The sequence below is a fragment of the Amblyomma americanum genome, chromosome 6 (genome assembly GCF_052857255.1).
Source record: "Amblyomma americanum isolate KBUSLIRL-KWMA chromosome 6, ASM5285725v1, whole genome shotgun sequence".
In the NCBI taxonomy this organism is placed as follows: domain Eukaryota; kingdom Metazoa; phylum Arthropoda; class Arachnida; order Ixodida; family Ixodidae; genus Amblyomma; species Amblyomma americanum.
The window spans coordinates 111274695-111295362 of record NC_135502.1 but is presented as its reverse complement, the minus strand read 5'-3'; the positions used below and the strand labels follow the sequence as shown (position 1 = coordinate 111295362).

The window sequence follows — 20668 nt, the reverse complement described above, 5'->3', positions numbered from 1 at the left end:
AAAAAAAATGCAGCGCCCGGGCAGGCGGCTGCAGTACAGAGGCTAGAACCTTGTAGCCTCTATAGCTCCAGCGCGCTCTCCGGCGGCGCGCGCTAAAAGCAGATGACAAGCACACAAAACGGGTGCTTGCTTCAGCGGGCACGCCGTGACGTTGTATTTCAGTACCTTCCAGGCCGCCAGGCGCCGCCAGCAGGATAGTGGCGCCCCGGGCTTGTGACCTTTTTTGGTCGCCGCAGACGGTGGAGTTTCCACTCCTTATAGTCTTCCTCGGCGATGGCGGCGCTACCTCGGTTAGGTTCGAAGAGTGGGTGTTGCCTAGAAAGCTCCCTTTGTGTTAATGCAACCCATGTTGCCTTGGGAGACGGGGAATTCATGGGGAAAGGTAGTTCACTGGAAGTTCACTACTGCACTAGTCTTTCGTGACCCAAGTCAACCGCCTTATTCTGGCCGAATGGAGGCTCTGCCTAGGTTTGGGCAGGAGAGTGGACTTTCCCCAAAAAGCAGTTTTTGTTAATGCGACCCATGTTGGAAAGGGAGAGGGGTCATTCTTGGAGAAATGTTGGGACGAAAAATGCAGTCGAGGTAGCACTCGTAGGGCGAAGGCCTCCTCCATGGAGAGGGCAAGGAGCCTGAGAAGCCATTTCTTTTCCTTGTGGTTTCCCGAAACGTGTTTTGTATATATGCTACCTGAAGCCGAAATGTCATCACCATATCCGTGGACGAGAGCAGCGATGCTCCGGTTACCAGGGAGATGGGAGGCGGCTAGGGATGTCTTCCTGGTGGGAATCCTGTTCCAATGGGAGGTTACGCGCTGAGGACGGGTACCCATCGCCGCCGGGAGGACGCGCGGTGGCCCAGCTGGTCTGGGCGCCTCTCGCGGAATGTGCACGGGTGGAGGCAGAGCCATCTCAGCCACGGTTCCTGGTTGGGACCGCCTTGCGGACGGACCTCAGTCGTGTGCCGAATGCCTTGGGCAACCGGCCCAGTGGTCGTTTGACCCGAAGGAACGTTGGGGGTACCGGCAGTTATCCTCGGTCATCCGACGCCCGGCGGAGGGCTGGCGCTGACTTCCCTATTCCACAGCTGCATCGCACGTGTGGCTGTAAAACGGGAGCTGCGGTCCTTTTGCAGCTTTTACAGCAAGGAAGCCACGGCAAGCGAAACGAAAGGATTTTAACGTGATAGCGTTAAAGGCCACATTCACCAGAAAATTCGGCGTCGCGTTGTCGGCATCGTGAGTGAAGAATCACGGGCGTGCCAGGCGTGGCTCTGGCAAGCGGTCCACAGAGTGCAACCTAGGAGGCAGTTGGGCCACCTCGGTGACGTGCCCTTGCGGCGTCATCACAACCTACCCATCGGAATGTGAGGAAACTACCCACCGTGGCAGGTGGCCCAGCGTTGCCGATTGGTCACTAGGGAATAGCAACCTGGGTCGCACAAGGAGGACTGGTGGCAGCAGCTGCCGTTCTGGGCAGTGACTTATCGCTTAACCGCTACGCCACTGCGCCAGAAGTGGTAGTAGGGCTCCCAGGGAACTATGAATTTGAAGTAGAGAATGACCAATTCCGCACATATGGGCATTAACTCATTAACTTTATTACGCCATACCCTTAAGGCGGAGCTGAAGTGGCCCCTCCAATTTCGCGTCGTCGTCGACGAGTCGAGATAAGCAGGTGGCCCAACTGCCACCTACGTCGCGCACGTGACCGTGTGAATTCATCATTGCGAATTCATCAAACTACACCCCGCGGCATGCGGCAGTTAACGATTGGTCGTAAGTGGTTTCTCGGTCGAGAAGAGCAGCCTGGGTCTCCCAAGTCCCACCGGTGGCTGTATTTGAAACAGCCACCTGCCAGCCGGGGCAGTGACACTCCGTTTGACCGCTGCAACATTGATCCAGGAGTGGTATGGGGAGTCCCAGGCATCTATGAATGTGAGGTAGATTATTACCAACTTCGCATATATGGGCTTGTAGACAGAACCGAAAGGACAGGGATTTCTTTTGTAAAAATTCAGGCCCCAAAGCGCCTCATGCAATGAGGGACGCCGTAGTGAAAAGCTCCGGAAATTTCGACCACGGATTGCTAACGTGCACTGACATCACACAGTACACCGACCTCTATAGAATTCCGCCTCCATCCGAATTCGACTAGAGCGGCTGGGATCGAACCCGCGTCTTTCGGGTCAGCACGAGAGGACAGAGTATACTTACGCGAGCGGGATCTCTAATCCTATCGCATTGTACTCTCAAGGGTGGTTTAAGCGTTACGCGATGGTGAAAGAAAGAAGAGCGTCATTGTCTGCGAAGTAATACGCAAAGAGAACACCAGGCCGCTGAATGGACCCATGAACGCTCTCGCGTCATACCCTTAAGAGCTTAAAGGGGCTCTGAAACACCTCCCGAGCATGCCTTGTAAACTAGCTAACTTGCTAGATGTTGTTGCGATGAACATTCGAGAAATAACATACATCTACGCGCAATAGAGAGCCAATAATTACATTCTAAAGTTGGCGGGCTCTTTGCTGCGACTTTTTCAGGCTCGCTCCTTCTTTTGTGCACCATATCTACGTAAATACGGTTTCGAATGGCTATTGAACAGTTGCTTCTAGACGTCACGGAGCCGCTACTGGACACTTATTTCGAATTACATGTAATATTATTAGCTTATAGTGATTACAACTGAAAATTATGGATTTTCAGTGCGTGATAATGTTTTCTACAAGATTTTCGTTTTGCACTCCCGGTCTGGTGCGGGCGGTCCTCGCAGCCGTCACAGCCGCGGTTGTCGCAGTCCCAGCGCAAGCTGTGTATCATGTTTTTGTTTCTTGCGTTTCCCACACATGTGTTTCGAAGTTCGCTTGCTGGTCCACAGGATTAAGACTGGTGCCTCTGTAACCGTATGCCGACGTGTCGTACGTGCAGAAATTTCCGGTTTGCACCGTCGTCACTAACCAAGTCACGCCGACAACTTGCGCTGGTAAGTAATATATCCTCGAGGCTCAACACAGTGCCGGCTAAAATAAGGTTTCAAGTGTGTATTGTGTTTAATTCATATGCGAGCATACACCCCTGTTTTGCATCATGAACGTACACGGTTTTTAAAATCTGCCCACGTCTACCACTGGCTAGTTTGCGGTGAAACTGCGCACGGAGCTAGCATATTGCGGTAACTTTAGGCTGGTAGTAAGCTTGGCAACGGTACATATCTGGTTCGGGCGCGCATCGCAAATGAGCCGGCGGTTGAGGCGGGAAGATTTCTAAAAGTCGCTACAGTAAAGATGCATAGCACATGAAATCTAACGTGCAGCGACAGCGAAACTGAAGATTTAGGGCCTCTCTCTCAACTGCATGCGTCATGGTATTGCATATGCTGTTTTCCCCCTTGCAACGTTTCACATCATATGCAGTGATAACGAAACATCGAAGGAAAGAAAGAAGGAAAAGAACTTTATTTGAGGCCAGTACAAGGGCTTTTCTCTTCTCGGCGGCTGGCCGTGCTTCCAAAGTTCTGCATGAGCTATAGAAAATGTGTGTTGGCAAGAATAAAGCAAGGGATTCCAAGTGCAATAAATACTCCATTAGCTGGTGCATAATCTTGTGGTCTGCTTTATGCTGTTGTCTTGTCAGTGCAGAGTAATTGATGGGTAACAACGTTCTTGTGAACAGAAAGACTCATTAGTCATGTGCAGAGTTTGCTCATTTTACTATCATAGTGGTGCTTGTATATGCAGTTTCCAGGAGGCACTGCTTTTTGCCAAAAGATGATTCATCCTATGGAGCAGCAGCATAGGTTTGTGGGAATATCTGCAGCCAATTTTTATCCACGGGCAACGTGTAATTCTATCCTTTGGCACTAAGAGCTGCAGGTAATAAAATACCTTACATGGCCGTAAATATTACCTGCAGGCAAGTGGTTACTTGTGTCTGTAGGAAGGCCATACTGACCTTTGAGTTGAGGCCAGCTGCACTTGTCACCAATGAAAACATACCATTCTGAACCATTGTTCACAATCGCACATCGCTCCGCCTTTTGCTATTTGTCCCTAACCTGCTTTAATCTCTCTCCCCCACAATGCTTTTTTTCCAACAAACTTTTTTCCTGACGTTAAGAAGCGCTGTCTAGAAATTAATCGGTTTTTAAACACAGATTCCAGAAACATTTAGGCCTCATCGACTTGGAATCTAAACATTTGCCACTGCCGTGCTTCCAACGCAGCGATCTCCGAGCCATCTTTTACTGCGTGTAAACCAGATGCGTTCACCTTACCTTCCACCTCAATGGCAGCAGCGACAGTGACGTCAATGGCAGAAAGAGAGAATAAACATTTATTTGTAAAAAGAAGACCGGAGCGGATTGGGGGTGGGCTCCTCAGCTCAAGACTCCAGTGGCTTCCGCCGACGCTTGGGCGATGACGACTAGCGCCTCCTGGTCTCCCAGGGTGCCGCTGGCCAGCTTCACCTCCCACTGCTCCAGAGCCGCGTTGTGCGGCTTCAAGTGGTTCGGTTTAGCTGAGCAGATCCATGTAACGTCCGTGAACGGGGGAATATCGCCACACCAGGGACATGTATCTGCGCATAATGTTCGGTGAATGCGGTATAGGTGGTGGAGATTGGGGAAAGTAAGTGTTTCGATGCGGCTTAGGTGGTAGGAATCCTCAAGGGAGATTCTGATCTGGCGGGGCGTAGAGACGCCTATTTAGGAGGAGGGTCTCCAGGCAGGTTGAAAAATGGGCTGAGAGGGGGTAAAGAGTAGACTCAAGGTGCCCTGCTCGGTCGGTGTAATCTCGAGCTATACACGGTATCTGCCCTAATATTGACATCGAGACCTGCATGTCGCCAGGTGATGACGTGATCATACTGAAGAGTGCCGCCCAATATGCGGAGAGCCGTGCCCGGGACTGGTCCACTCGTTTAGGCTCTGCAGGCTGCTTGGGATAAAAATGTGAGTGCCGTGGTGTTGGGTGTCGCACATTTCGATGCTGATGGCTATTGCAATGGCTTCTGCGGCTGCAGCATCCTGTGCCGTGAAGGAGGCTCCAAGAAAAGGGGTGTTGGCGTGATTGACAGCAGCGCAGCATATCTGTGGGGCTGCGCATAGGAATTAACATCCACATATATAGCAGAGCTGTCTTCGCCGTATGGCCTGCAGAGGCTGCGAAGGCGGGCCTGACAGCGCGGGGCCTGTGACTCGTGCTTCATATGGCGAAGGATAGGGTCTATGTAAAGGCGTGAGCGGACAGCATTTGGAAGAACTCCGGTCAGGGCCATGGGTCGCCTATCCTTGAAAGGATGGCCCTACCTGCCGAGGTGGTGAGGAGGCGAGTCTGTTGGGAGTTCAGAACAGCCTACTGGATTTCCGCAAACATGTTGTGAATCCAAAGTGCAACCAGTCTAGTGGTGAATGTACACATGGGAAGGCCCAGAGCTGTTTTAAAGAGGTCATAACGGATAAGGATATCGATCTTACTCTCGGTGGTGCGATCAATATTGTGGTATATGGGAGACCATACTGGATTCGACTCATGGCTAGGGTTGGATAGGGCATGGATAGGGCGGTTGTGAATTTGATTATGATTGGGCCAGGGGAACGATAGCGGGGACCATGAAGACGGATGATTTCCGATTTCTCCGGTGCACACTGCATACCGCTGCTCTGAACAAAATGCTCGACCACACTGATGGCTGTTTGTAAGGCTTGCTCTTTGGCGGCGAGGAATCCTCAGGTTGACCAGATGGTGTTTTCATCCGCATAGATGGTTTATCCGATGTCTCAGAGAGTGTAGAGAGCTTGTGGGCGAGAGGGGCCATGCGTTTATTGAATAGCAGTGGTGATAGGACAGCTCCTTGTGGAGTGCCCTTCTCAGGTGCTTGGAAGGAAGACTATCTAGTAGATCCGATACCTATCGTGGCTGTGTGGGCAGTGAGGAAGGTGGCGATATATTGGAAGATGCGAGAGTCACAGTGTATATGATTTAGACCTTCCAGAATTACAGAATTGGAAATGTCGAAGGCGCCCATAATTTCAAGTGTGAGAAGAAGGTGCTCTCCGCCAGGAGGTATCCCCGTGAGGACTTCGTGTTTGATAAGAAGAAATGCGTCGTGTGCAGAAAGACCTGATCGAAAGCCGAGCCTAAAAGGGGAAAAGAGATTATTATCTTCAATATAGCTGCGAAGACCTCTCCATAAGTGCTTGGCGAACGGCGTAGCAGTTTGAGGCTGCCTTTCTGCAATGCCATTGGCCACAGCCCTGGAAACACACAAACCACACTTGCGATATTCATTGGAGATGAAGTTTCAGACTCGAAAACTCTCTTCATCAGTTGTGTTTGCATGAATCAAGCAGTCATTGCACTGTGATGAAATAATGAAAAGGAGGCGTGATATGCGGGTGGAGTCAAATAAAAAGGCGCAGTGAACGGTCTTGATCAAGGTGGGAACCGGAACCACGCAGTCAGGAATAGAATGAAAAAGGCGGTGAAAGGAGGCAGAGAGAATTGCCATATTTGAGAACTGCAATAGGACGAAGGCACGCTTTGATGCTACGCACCACTATCTCCGTTCGGCAAGTTCGCTGTCGTATTTTTCACCGGATCACTATGTGCCGGCCGAAACGAGGTAGATGCGAACGCGGTCTGAAGGCAGCTTTTCAAATTCGTCAAGCTCGCGTGCTTGCACTCACCTCTGCGTCCTTGACATGGGTCAGTGGTCCGTGCTTGGGGCAGTCGCCGGGATGGTCGACATCGCAGTCATCGCAAACTGGAAGCAGATTACCCGCACCGTGGTTTAGGAAAAAAAAAGGTGTGCGGTTGCCGACATCAGAATGGGCACTGAATCTTCCTTGGACGTTCTGCAGACGCCCTGCAGACATCCTGAACGTCTACAGGACGTCCAAGGGAGTTTCAACGCCCATTGGGATATTTTATATATGCACTGCTCGCCGATTGCAGCGGAAACAATTTGCGAGTGAAATATCCGTGTCTGGGTGTCCTAGGCTCATTCAGGCCACGATAAAAATGAATTCATCAGAACACTCCTTTTGTGCGACATACATTAACCGTATAACAAGCTGCCCAACTGGCCGCTCCAGAAAGTGAAGCATGTAAGTAGCTAAGAAGGTTTGTGCTAAGAGCTCTTGACGCTGTAGACAAGCCGCTCTGCATTTCATGTGTTCACCCCTTACGAGCTACACCAAAAGACTCTTTTACAATAAGGTGTGCATTTCCCATTCTCGTGTTGGAAGCCAGGAACCGGCTTTAGCAGACAACTCACATAGGTATTCTTCGTCCGAGTTCTCGCATTCCATGTAGTTGATGTCTTTTCGCTGGCGTCTCGGGTAGCGGGACCCGCTGGAAGACGTCTCGGGCGAGGCTGCATTTCACCCCACGATATTTGTAAGACTGGCTTGTAGAATCGTGCGCATCAAGCAGTTTTAACGGAACGCTACTATTTTGCGCAGAAAAACAAACATGCTCCAGACCAATCAAGCGTCACTTACTACACTCTATTAGGAGAACAAAACCAAACAGCAGTCCCCAACTCAGTAAAACATCAAACCATATATAATCTCTAGTAATTGAGTGATGTTTCAAAACTGTTTCAAAGGAAAGTTTGTGAGAAAGCTCGGAGGATAGTTTGTGAGTTTCGATCGGAATTCGTGGCGTCTATGATTGACCATGACACATTTCTTGATAGCCTGAAGCGTTTCCTGATCCTGTGAATGGACTTGCAGCTGCCCAATTTTTATTGGAAAAGGTGTGTTTACTTGATGTACGAAATCTCTGAATGGCTGTTTGTTACTGTGTGCGTTCTGTACGTTTCAGAGCCCCTTTGATTATAAATTCTGCCACTAATTTATGCATCGTGTAGTTAAAACAGCTCTGTGCCGGGCGCATAATCATACCGAGAATCTCCGAATTTGGTTACTAGAGCAGCGACTTCTACTGACGGAAAAGGAACCGTATCGCGTGCATTTCCACGAAACTTTTGCAAAAGAGTGCGTGCATTTTTCTCTGGAACAATTTCCTAGGAAGAGTAGTCCACCCGTACAAAGGAGCTCATTCAGTCAAGAGACCAATGAACGTATGGCATATGGTTTTCCCTTTCCGGTGGCTGTGTATTTGTAATTGTGTATGTGTGGTGGGTGCGCGCGAGGGTAACGGATGTGCGTGCGTGTGTGTGTGTGTGTGCCATTTATGAATGCCAAATTAAGTCGTCGTCTTGCGAAAACCACCGGGCTTCTCCGTAACGAAATTCAATGATTGGTCAAGAGGGGCGCGACGCCATCAGCACCGTCAAATGTGTAAATCTCAGGAATTTTCTAGTACCTTCCACTGAATTATCATAGCGACACAATCTTCAACCTCAATCCACTCACTAATCCCCACCAATCCACCTATCCGAAATAATAGAGACCCATTAATCCGCACTAATCCACTTTAATACTTTTTATGGGATGGGCTTACTCGCAAAATTTGGGGGTCCTTTGGAATACCTTAGAAGGACTTTGGTGTAGGCCAGTTGGTATGACATCATGAAGAGCAAAACCGCAAAACATGACGGGACTGAGGCAGGCGACAACACAGGCGACAACAATATTTTGGTGTGGGCGATATTCCAAATGCTATCTCGTTTTATTCTCTGAATGTGGTTAAGAAGGCCCGAGGTTTTTTTAGACTACCATTATTGTAGGTGAGGTGGGACCACCATACGCGGCATGTATATGGGCCGGCCGTGGGTTCGGATCCTATCGCAGCCGCGCGATTGTCTTTTCTACTATATTTTACCCACTGGGGGCCCTCAGTAAATGGTAATTGGTTGTTGAGCCCCAATAACGGACGCGAGATTGAATCCCGACCGAAGTAGAAGCACATTTTGATGGAGGCAAAATGCATATACGCACACATGTTCTGTCGATATATCACCGCATGCACGTTAAGTACCCTATAGCTAGGTAGGTGGTCTATATTATTCCAGAGCCCCCCACTACGGCGTCTCTCATACATAGGTAGCTGTGTAACATGATGCAGACTGTCGCTCAATTAAACGCGTGCCGTAGAATGCTTTTCTCAGCTAAACTGATGAGTTGTTCGAGCTCAAATTTCGGAGAGAAATGGTGGATATTCAACAAAGAATTCCACTAAATTCGGCAAAGAAATTCCGGCAAAGAATATTCGATATTCGAATATTCGGCAATGTAATTCCACTGAATTCCGACTTTTTTTTTTACAAAAGACTTGAAATTTAGTGGAATTTTGGCCAAATTAAGTTTTTGTCATCATTACCAAAGCAGTTGAAAAAAAAAACGTGTTCAAATCTCCCGCAAACCATCCCCACCCGCCTCCTTTGCCGAATCTCCACATCTGCCAAACGAGATGGCGCTACCAGTACATTTACTGAGATAACGGCTAGTTTCGTTTCCTCGTCGCCACAGACGATGCTAATATCCGACTTCTTTTTTTTTTACCGATTCAGGCAATTACATCACACAAATGTATCATGAAACAATTGTACCGAGCTGCTGCCGTTTATGTGCGGAATTTGAGCTCGAACAAGTCACCAGTTTAGCTGAGAAAAGCATTCTACGGCGCGCAATTAACTGCGTCGTACGCTGTATTTATTATCATTTGCCTATCGAAACGAGCAGCTCGCACTAACAACTTGTCACGACCGTCTAATCTGAAAAGGTGTTTTCTCAACTGCAACAAAATATTGGTTGGACATATTATCCAACATCTGTTCTAGGTCGAACAAAACTCATTCTAAGCGTATACAGGGTCACGGACCTCTGCGATATCGCTCCGAGATGCAACTGAGGCAGAGACGTGCATCTTTCCATCAGCATATGAAGCAAGAAAGTGGCCGTAAAAATAAAAGAAAGAATTATCTCAGCACCTGACACTGTGACAGCTCTTTGTATACTTACGGGAATTGGGCTTTGTTGCAGGTTTAGCAGGTTTAGCTGGGGCCGGCTTTGGTTTCATAAATTCAGGAAGCACTGGCTTCAGTCCTGTAAATATGCAGGTAAGAGTCATATCTTTTATGCGCAAGACTTTTTCTGTTTGTATCTCCTTTTATGCTAGCAATCATTGATGTCTGTCGTGGTGTGCGACTGAGCCGTCGATTCTGGCCCCACAAATTTTCTAATATGCACAGTTGCTGCGTTTTTTGAAAATTGCGTCATTCTGGTAGCCTTAAACAATATTAATCGCAGAGAACTTTTAAAGCAATTCGCACTTTCAAAGACACAGCTCCGAAGGAAGGCAGTACAAAAGAGTTCACTCACCCAGATTCAGCATCAGCTCGTACTTCTTTTTGAGGTTCGAGTCCGCCGTCTTCATGCATTCCGAAAGGCCCTTCCATTCTTCGTCCGTGAAATAGTGACGAAATTTTGCAAAGTCGTCTTCGCTCGCCATTCCAGTCAACGCACGAAAGTCTCAGCAAAGATCTCTCTCCACTTCTGCGCGTTAACCGCCACTCGGAAAGGCTGTCGTCTGCGTGAGCGCTTAGCGGTTCATGTAACAATAATACAGCTTAGACACGCATAATCAGTTTAAGTTGACTATCACGGAGTTAGTAGATCTTTTCATAACGTTTTGCGATGAATATTAGTTCACATTCGTCCAGTAATTACAAACAAGTGATTACAAATGATCACACAGCCAGTGCAGAGTTTAGCAGGATCCGAACACTCATCTGGCCACATTGTAGTATTCTCTTTTTTTTTTTTTGACGGAAGTTTGTTGGTAGTCCGTATGGTCGCGTTGTTGTGTGGAAGTATGTTGAGTCTCCCCAAACGCGCGAATATAGTGCTGAGACTTCGCAGGTCTCGATCTAAATTGCAGGCCGTGAAACATAGCGCGAGCGCTATTCATAATTTGCTGCGACGAACCGCCCCGTAGCCGCTTGTTTGAAAAGCGCGCTCAATTTAATGCGCGTACTTTGCTTTCGAGTGGCGAAGCTGGCCTTCAATATCGACGCACATAATTTTGCGCTGATCGTTGCAACGCTGTCAGCCTAATGGATACGGTCCAATGTGGGCGTGAGATTTGTTTTTTTTCTCCTCAGGACTGTGCCTCAGTGCCTGAGGCTTTGCACAGCGGCTACAACGTGTTGACTGAGCTGGTGGGGTTAGCGGTTCTGTACATGTGCATTTTTTTTTTCTCCACTGTTGATGAACTTGATGATGACTCCACTGTTGACGAACTTATCAGCTTACGGGCAATAGCGCCTAGGGCAGCTCTGAAAGGTAGAACAGCTGTAGTTTCATGTGTGCATGTGTGGTGTATTGCTCTTCAGGAAGGTGTCGCGAATTGCCAGGTCTCAGGAGGAAGCAGTTGTGAGCGGTCAGGTGGTAACAGGCCTGAATTCACTTGTGAATTTTGCAGATACACATTTCCGTGTTTTGACTGGAGCCCTACTATGAACTACTATGAAAAAAAAAAATCACGTTTGGCCCAAACTACTAGGTGCACTTCTCCAATTAAGCTAATCATTGCGTGTGGCATTTATAGTGAAAGGAGGATGTTTGAAATTTCTCTACTGTTGACATATTCTTTAAATACGGTGTTAAAACTTTCTCAACAGTGTGTACATAAATTCTCTCCCTGAATGCGATCCATAGAGATGTGTTGGCATGTAGTTAGGGATTTAGGCAGCTGCGAATCTTGCTATCAACTAATGCATTATTGTCTGTTCACTGCCTCTCGAGTTGCTTCTCCTGGTCCAGTTTCATGTAAATCTCTTTTCCCGTCTCCTACACTTTCTCTCTCACGGTGGAGAGGATGGGAGAGTAACCCATCAGTTGGCACAATGGTAGCACCAGAGTGCTGGCCCATCTTCTTGGCACAGTACAGAAGTATGTGTTTATGAACCTCATGTTGTTGAAGAAGCATTCACAATTGAGTTCTATATTACTGAAGATTGTAAAAGCTGCTGGATGCATAAAGATAAAGCAGGCCAGAAGACTAGAATGGCAACAGCAATGCAGTGTAGAAACACCAACACATTGCAAATTAAACAAAATCCAGTTTTTATTCAGCTTACTGATGCCATCATGCTTGCTTGCAAAGAACAGATTTTGTTTGAAGAGGCGCCACATAACGATTAGGATGGCCATAGCAGTCTCATGCTGAAAGTCTATCTTGGTGCGACTAGGGGTAGAGCATTCTGGCGGTTGGTCACAGGCATTATTTTGAATTCTCGCTTCCTATGCTACACAGCAAATTGGCAGAAAAAAAAAACTGTCTCATTAATTACTGTGCATTCGTCAATGTGGTTGGTTGCATTGAGGCATAATTCTGGAATAAATTCTCTTCACCTTTTGGAAATGGACCAAAGACAAAAGAAACACACACTATGCAGATGACTGATTTGTCATTGCTGATCCTATCTTCACTCTTATTCTTTGTGCCCATTGTTTACTCCTTATTCTTAATTATTTATGTGTTATTTTTATTGATTGTTATTCTATGCTTAATCTTATTCTTTGCTCCAGGCCTGTGTCCTGAAGGTAGGGTGAATGCAATTCAAATATTAAACAGCCAGCTCACTAACTGTGATGATGGCACTGATGAACTGTGTGCATGTCATTTGTAATGTTACTGTAATGTCATAACTGGCCCAGCTATGCCTACTTCAGAACAAGGGCCTCTCCCAGATCCCTCCATTTAACCCTGTTCTGAGCCACCTGCAGCGACCTTAGCCCGTAGACTCCCCAATATAGTCCTGCTGCTTACCTGACTGTTGGTGCCCTCTTGTATGTCTGCATTCGCCTGTGTTACCCAAGGATCTCTTGGGTAATGTCACTGCATGACAGATTGTAATTAGAGCTTGCTCCTCTGTGAATTTTTTGGTGTGAATAACGCGCTACACACTAACAAAATGACAAATGGAAGAACAGGAGACACAGGACAAGCGCGCACTAACAACTGAAGTTTATTCTGGTACGAGGGTACAGAAATACATTCCGTCACATGCTGAAGCAATCAATTCATTGTCAACAGCTGTGTGTTCTTCCAGTTGTCGTTTTGTTAGTTTGTAGCGCGTTATTCGCACCAAATGTATAACCAACTAGCCCACATTGCTGTCTTGCCTCTGTGAATATTGAACATATCTGGCCGCTCATGCTTTGCTATGCCGTGCTGCGAGTGAGTTGGTACAGTGCAGTAAGTATGCTTGCAAACATGGGTGCAAAATTATATTAACAGTGAAATATGCAATGGAACCATCTTTTCTAGGTTTTCGCTTTGGACCAAAGTCATCTTTTGTGTTCCTAAAATGGTTTTGCCTTTCTATCATTGACTCAAGGCTGATCTTACAAATTATATTCTGAATAAGGAATAAGTGGGCATCATTTGTAGTGTACGGTGATCGCTGTTTTTTGTTTGCCCTGTACATCGTGTGTTTTCAGAATTAGAATTCCATTACTCTTTCTGCTAATGTATGGCACCATCAGTTCGAGCTGAAACTCTTCTCCTTCCTATATCACCGTGTATGTATTGTTCTTTTGTTTTCTGATTCAACTTGAATTTACTCTTAGCAAGATGAAAAATGGACGCATTTTTAAGCCGGCTCTCTCTATCATCCATGGCTTTTTTTCTTCCTCCCTGTCTTTGCACTGCTTTTCCGTTTTTCAGTCATGCTGAACCAACTAGCCCAATGCTCAATGTTTGTGAGCAAGGCAAGGGATTTGCCACTGCTCCTGTAGTGTGCAGGTAGGTTGAGAGACCATGGTCCTGAGCACAAATGGGTTGCATCCACCCACCCATGCTCTAACCTGTGTATGGTATGCATTATGTGCCCTTCTTTGTCTCTTTCCGCTCTTCACCTCCGTCGTCCCTTCCTCCTCCTGGTGTAGTTCAGGCTTGTACACAGTGTGAAGCAATCTACATTGCCTTCACTCTCTCCATAGCTTTCTCCCCACTACAAAGAGGACTGTGTTTCATTAAAAATGTCTGCACTGAGCTGAGGGTCTCCATCACTCTCATATTCCTAATTCCTGTTTATCTCCACATTCCTGATGTGATACCTGCGATCTTGTGATCAAGCCCAAAGCACTACAGCATTCTGGCAGATGGAACAGGCTAAGTTGTGAGATTTGCAGGTTGTGTTAGTGCCTGAAAGATGATGACTTCTTTGGCTTCAGCTATGGGTTCTCCCTGTTGATTCAAATTCCTTGTCCTCTGTTTCTCTTGAATAGCTTCTTCACCTTTCTGTTGTTCTGTGTGTGACATGCATGCTGCCTTCGAGACCATCAAATGGTGCCTGAAGTGGTTTCTGAAATATTTCCACAGTCATGGTGAGTTGAATAATAATAATAATAATTGGTTTTTTGGGGAAAGGAAATGGCGCAGTATCTGTCTCATATATCATTGGACACCTGAACCGGTAAGGGAAGGGATAACGGAAGGAGTGAAAGAAGAAAGGAAGAAGAGGTGCCGTAGTGGAGGGCACCGGAATAATTTCGACCACCTGGGGATCTTTAACGTGCACTGACATCGCACAGCACACAGGCGCCTTAGCGTTTTTCCTCCATAAAAATGCAGCCGCCGCGGTCGGGTATGCAGTCAGCTTACTTTGCTGCTCCAGGACACAGCGCTAATATGGATCCATTCATCAGATTAAGTTTGGAGATGGCGTCCAGCACTAGTGGTGAGTGCACCACAGTGTTTTGTTATGACTCTCTGCATCAAAGCATACTCTGAGCTGATAAGGCTTCTCTCTTATATCTTGTTTTGGTCATGTTCCTTCACCCGGCTCTCCATGCACTTTCTAGAGCTTTTCTTTATATCTTTCAGGTGCAGCTTGCTAATTTCGTTTCAGAATGATAATGTTTATTTATTTTATTAAGCTTTCAAGACAGTCGCAGATCTAGAGCAAGTAACATTTTTCTTCTTTGTGAAAAAATCTTGAAACAGTCAAGCGTGTGAAGTTCACAGTGGCACCGGCTGCACTCCTGACAGCTTACGCTGTTTTAATGCTGTAGCATTGAAAGTCCCGTGTCGCAGAAAAGCTGGCATCAGTGTCATTGGCCATGGGCGATGGGCCACAGGAAAAAATGCCTACCGTGGCAGCTGCAGATCAATTAATAATTGTTTGCAAGAGGCTGCTTGGGAAGAGCAACGTGGGCTCACCGCCTTGGGGTCGGTGAGCTGGGGTACCTTGTCAACTTGGCTGGTGCCGGAGATCGATTCCTTCTGGTCTTCTCGAGTGGCTACCACGAGCTGGGTGTTACCCGGTGCCTGGACATTGCCGGGCCTGCGGGTGGTGTCAGCTCGGGGCTGACGGTCGCCGAATTCTGTCGTGCAGCAGGAGTTATTTTTTTTGATGGTCCATTGGGTTCTTCGGAAGGGCGCAGACCCTTCCAAACGTTGTTGTTCGGCGGTGATGAAGGGAGATGTGCAGCTGAAGGTCAAAGAGGGAATATATTTACAGGATGTACAAGGGAAAACTGCGTTACAAGTTGAGTCACACAGACAGTGAAGCTTCAACTTAGAAAGACAATTCTCACACAGAGAGACACTCGATACAAGCCCTTACTCATCGACCCGAGGTTAGAGTCTAGGGTTGTCGAATTACGTGCCACTGCACGGAGCCTCTAGCTCAACTAGACAGGAGTGCTCTCCAATGATTTTACATGCAATATTAAAGCTTTTGCAAACAAAGAAGTTAGGGCAGTCATATTTCGAGGCCCGCCCTAAGCTTCGATAACCAATGCAGGTAGCCACGGCCCCTGAAGATTGGACCCACCTTCGAGCCCGGCGCGTGGCTAAAAGGGAAAAGGAACACATACCGAAAACATTCTGAAAACCCTCTCACCTGCGCGTCGCCTCTTGAAGGATGAAAAGTTTTTCTTTTTCAGCTAATTGGCGGGACCACTAATCCACTAGCTCGCCGCAGGAATGTCAGATGGCGGAGACCCGCGACGCTTCGGTGCCATCGAGAATGCCAAAAAAATGGGGGCCCATCACGGAATGCGACGCGGTTCGCATATTTCCGTAGACGCGCAGTATGGCGATCTGCCGCCGTGGGAGTGCTGCCTAAGACCAAGCGGCACCACGTGCTCGTTGTGTGCGCCTTGCATGCTTTCTTGGGGCGCTTAACAAAGCTAGGAGTCTTCGACCCTCACAGCGGTGCTGTCAAGCGGCAAATGTTTCCTGTGCCTTTGCTGCTGTTTGCGGGAGAGGGGCACGCAGGTAGGGGGAGCTCGGAGCTTCACTGAGAGCTCTGCACGCAGACCGGAGGCTCACAGTGACCGCAAGCTAAGGGGGAAAAAAAATGTATGCGTTGATGAAGCGCGGCGTTACAATAGCCTTAAGGTTTTGCAATATGCACGTGTTGGGTGACAAGGTTTTTTCGTGCTTGCTTTCTAGCTCTTTTTGTTTTTACACTTGAAGGCACGGATCTAGGGCTACTGTACATCTTGTTGCACATGGTTGACATTATGGTCTATTTTTATGCTCATGTCTCTTCCGAAAAATAAACAGTTGCTGGTAGCACTTCGTCGTGTGTGTGTGTGTTTCGTGCCAGTTAGCGCGTTCCAAAACCTTACGATTAAATATCAACCAGCCTCCCTAGTAGGTCTTCAAGTTGGGAGACAGCCACTTTCCCCTCTCTAGGCCTGTGTACTGTGCACAATTTTTATTCTATTTATTTCATTACCCTTAGGGCTCAAGGGCATTACAGAAAGGAGTGGGGAACATATGAAAGTGAAACAAAAATACAGCAGTATATAAACATATAAATCAAAATAAATGAGTGTCACAAGAAATGAAGAAAGGTTACATCAAAACAGTAAATAAGAGAGACTAGACAAATAAGATCAGCATAGAAGGCATAACAACAACTTTTGTAAACATTAAAAAAAAATGGTACCACTCTAAAAAAGCATCAACATGCACATATACAGAACAAGAACAGGAACTGTTTTTTTAAAAAGATTGGCTGGATCAGGAAATTAACTATAAAAAAGCAAAAATGGCAGTGCTGCAGTTTATTTATTTATTAGAAATACCTCAAGGGCCCCTTGGGTGAGGGCTTTACATGAGGGGTAAAGCTAAAGGTGCTCCTTTGAGGATGTAACATAGGGGGGAAGGGTCACTGGTAAAAAACTTGTATAAAGAGCATAATTAACAAGCAAAGGAGCAAAAAACAGGTAAGGTATAACATGAGAATATAATTAAGCACCAGAGAGTAAATACAGAAACAGGCAATAGGAAACAATACAATACAAATTATAGGTTTAAAGAAAATGATAAGGCATAACAGAAATTAAGAATAATACAGTGTACGTATAAGGCACGAAAAGAACAGAAGTAATCGCAAAAGTACAGCAAATAGAAAACATGGAAACTGGAAACATTTCAAATGCCAACGTCTCTGCGGATGAGATCAAAAAATGCGGAGGCGTTAGATTCAATGGCTCTATGTGCTGGTAAATTGTTCCGCTCCATGATAGTGCGTGGCATGATTGACTTGGCAAATGCAGATGAACGACACTTGATGCGTTTAACTTTGTGGGGATGGTTGAGCCGCGGAAAGAAGGCTGATGGCGATTGGAAAGAATCGTGGTGAGGAGATGGGATGGTGATGCAGTTAATAGAAAAGTGGTAGTCGTGATAGTTTATGGCAGTGAGACAAGCCTTCTAATTCACCCGCGATTTTTTAAAGCAGTGACGCTGGTAGCATGTGAGTAGTGTGAAAAAACAAAACGCGCAGCATGGTTCTACAAGGACTCAATGTTAGCTATGAGGTAGGCTTGGTCAGGATCCCAGATGGCTGATGCATATTCATCTTCGGACAAATGACTGTTATGAACTTAACTTTCTTCAGGTGCGAGGGAGCCAGTCTGAGGTTATGCTTTAGCGGGCCGAGTGAGAGGTTGGCGGACGCTAAATTGAGATTAATGTGGTTAAGCCATGTTAAGTCTGAATGCATGTGACTTCCGAGGTACTTGTAAATAGTTCCAAGTTCGAAAGAATCGTTATTTAAGAAATAAGTTGTGGGAATGCAAGAACTGCAAGTGATAGACATAGATTAGTTTTAGAAGTATTGAGCGGCATAAGCCAAGATGTGCACCATGAGGTTACTGCATCAAGGTCAGTTTGCAAACATTGTTGATCAGTGATAGAAACAATATTACGGTGTATCACATAGTCATCAGCAAAGAGCTGAACTTGAGAAGACACAGAGTTAGGTAAATCATTAACATATATTAAAAAGAGGAGTGGACCAAGAACGCACCCCTGTGTACCCCAGAACCGACTAGATAAGTGGAGTTGTAGCTGTTGATGGAGGTAAAATGAAGTCTAGCGTTCCTTGGGGTTTATGACAGCAGCAGGTTAGAGTGAATGCAGACTTGGATGCAGAAATATCAGAAATTTCGACGATAGATCGCGGGGCATCATCATCAGCCTGACTACACCCACTGCAGGGCAAAGCCTCTCGTATGTGTCTCCTATTAACCCTGTCCTTTGCGAGCTGCGCCCACCCTATTCCTGCAGACTTCTTAATCTCATCTGCCCACCTATCCTTCTCCGCCCCCGCTACGCTTGCCTTCTCTTGGAATCCACTCTGTCACCCTTAACGACCAGCGGTTATCTTGCCTTTGCATTATATGCCCCTGCCCAAGCCCATTTCTTCCTCTTGATTTCAACTAGGATGTCATTAACACGCGCTTGTTCCCTTACCCACTCTGCCCGCTTCCAGTCTCTTAACGTTACACCTATAATTTTTCTTTACCTGGCTTGCCGTGTTGTCCTTAACTTAAGCTGAACCCTTCTCGTTAGATCCTGGGGCAATTCCAAATAATGTCCGGACCCCGTAGAGTATCTGTTACGGGTTCAGTTGGACTTATTTTTGGAAATGTGGCGGAGAGTTTGAAGGATGCTTCACTCCCGCCATCGGTTGGCCTGGTATTGCACTACCTCAGGGATCGGCCTCGTCTTTAGCGCCTCTTTACTAGCCTGTCTTTCTATCCCATCTTTCAACTCTCCTACTATCTGCACGTAGTAGCGATTGTGGCTTGGCTAGAGCCAGTGAGCAGGCCTGTGCACTTTCCTTTTCTTCCTTCCTGGCAACAACAGACAGAAAGACGCACTTGGATGAATGAATTGTTTCATTAGCTTCTTTCTTCCTGTACTGCAGTTTTACACCACGCTTGCATATGTGCAGTACCCTGAAAATGATGCATTCTAAATCCACTTCTGACGAGTTACTGTATCCTACAAGTTACTACACTACAGTGACTATTTTAGCACGGCACAAATTGTAGTGCACTATTTTTATGCACCGTGCAAAGGCAATAAGTGTTATTATTCTTTGTAAACCAGCGCAATGGCACGAAGCCAAAAAGGAGAAGAGGGGACAAGACACAGTACTGATGTGTTCCCTCACAGCTGAGACCCGCAGGACAGTGGCGTAGCCAGAAATTTTGTTAAGGGGAGGGGGGGGGCTCATGTTGCAGCACGGCCTTCTCATAAAATTTGTGGAAGGCTCAAACGCAACAATAATAACTGCATTTCCATTGCAATGCCATTGTGTATTAGATAACGCTACATACTGTCTAGACAAGTGAAATATGTATTTTTTAAAATAAAAGAATGTATTCGTGTGTCTTAAAATTATGGTAGACATGATTACAAAACATAAGACTGAGCAGGGGACAAGACAGCAGGGAAGGAAACAGGACGAGCTCGTCCTGTTTGCTTCTCTTCTGTGTCTTGTCCCCTGGTCAGTTTTATTTCTTGTAATCAAGTCAAACCAACTATGTATCCCTTATTGTTCACTCGTGGCAGACATAACTGATACCAATGCTTCCATGTTTTTGCGTATTTAATAAGTGAAGGAAAATATCCCACGAAGTATAAAACTATATCAGTCTGAAACCAGCAAAGCAGTGCATGCCGCTGATATGAAAAACGTAAAGGCATGAAATTAGCAAGTAGAGGACAAATATTTTAATGAATGTTTGTCGTTGAGGAACCTTTACATGTTTGTACATATGCAACGGCCAGGGAAAAATCTCGATGACGCTGTCCTTCGTGCCATTGTACTGCGCAGCAGCAGCTGTCACCGGTCATGTATTGCGAGTAATTGCACCGAAATTTTAGTCGCAACAGCGAGCCATCGGTAGGCCCTTGAAAGTTTGTGCTAGGATGGGGCCCCTTGCGTTACATGACCCCAGGTGCATGGGAGTTTCCACAAAATCAAACCAGAGTTAGCAACGTTCGTGCCAAAATGACTTCTCTAGTCTGAAAAAGACACTGTAGGTGGCAAAATCCAGAATGACTTCCAGAACCGGTCATTGTTTTGGTCAGCGGTGCGGGACAGTTTGAAAAAATTTCGGGAGGGGGGGGGGGGGCTGAAACACCAAAAGCATCCCCCCCCCCCCCCCCCCCCCCCCCCCCCCCCGGTCTGGCTACGCCCCTGCTGCAGGATGCAGACACCTGTAGTGGCCCAGTGGTATCAGCATTTGCCTCAAATGGAAAGTGTGGAGCTTGATCCCTAGAGCTCCCAGCTACCCACCAGTGATAAATGTATACAAGCTTTTCCTTAGCTTGGTGACACGGATTCACTGGGTGAAAACTTTGAATTTCTCTCAAGTTGTCTCCACCGTCTGTAGATCAAAAAGATGTTAGCTACTGCACTCTTCGACTGACCCGCTCTTGC

General features: G+C 46.7%; 1 protein-coding gene across 1 annotated transcript; it reads right to left on the bottom strand.

Moving 5' to 3' along the window:
* Window positions 1-4356: 4356 nt before the first annotated feature.
* Window positions 4357-9994, bottom strand: LOC144094914 (uncharacterized). Its single transcript, XM_077628777.1, has 4 exons — window positions 9924-9994; window positions 7271-7369; window positions 6681-6757; window positions 4357-4570 (listed from the first exon to the last, which is right to left on the bottom strand). The coding sequence occupies exons 1-4, from the start codon at window positions 9979-9981 to the stop codon at window positions 4493-4495; spliced, it is 312 nt and encodes a 103-aa protein (XP_077484903.1). The 5' UTR covers window positions 9982-9994; the 3' UTR covers window positions 4357-4492.
* Between the last annotated feature and the right edge of the window lie 10674 nt (window positions 9995-20668).

What these genes read in the sequence shown, in the direction of transcription:
- LOC144094914 (XM_077628777.1), bottom strand. Translation starts at nt 9,981, where the DNA reads ATGAAACCAAAGCCGGCCCCAGCTAAACCTGCTAAACCTGCAACAAAG. An exon ending in TGCAACAAAGCCCAATTCCC is followed by an intron (nt 7,370 to 9,923) that starts GTAAGTATACAA and finishes GGTGAAATGCAG; the next exon opens with CCTCGCCCGAGACGTCTTCC. An exon ending in CTCGGACGAAGAATACCTAT is followed by an intron (nt 6,758 to 7,270) that starts GTGAGTTGTCTG and finishes ATCTGCTTCCAG; the next exon opens with TTTGCGATGACTGCGATGTC.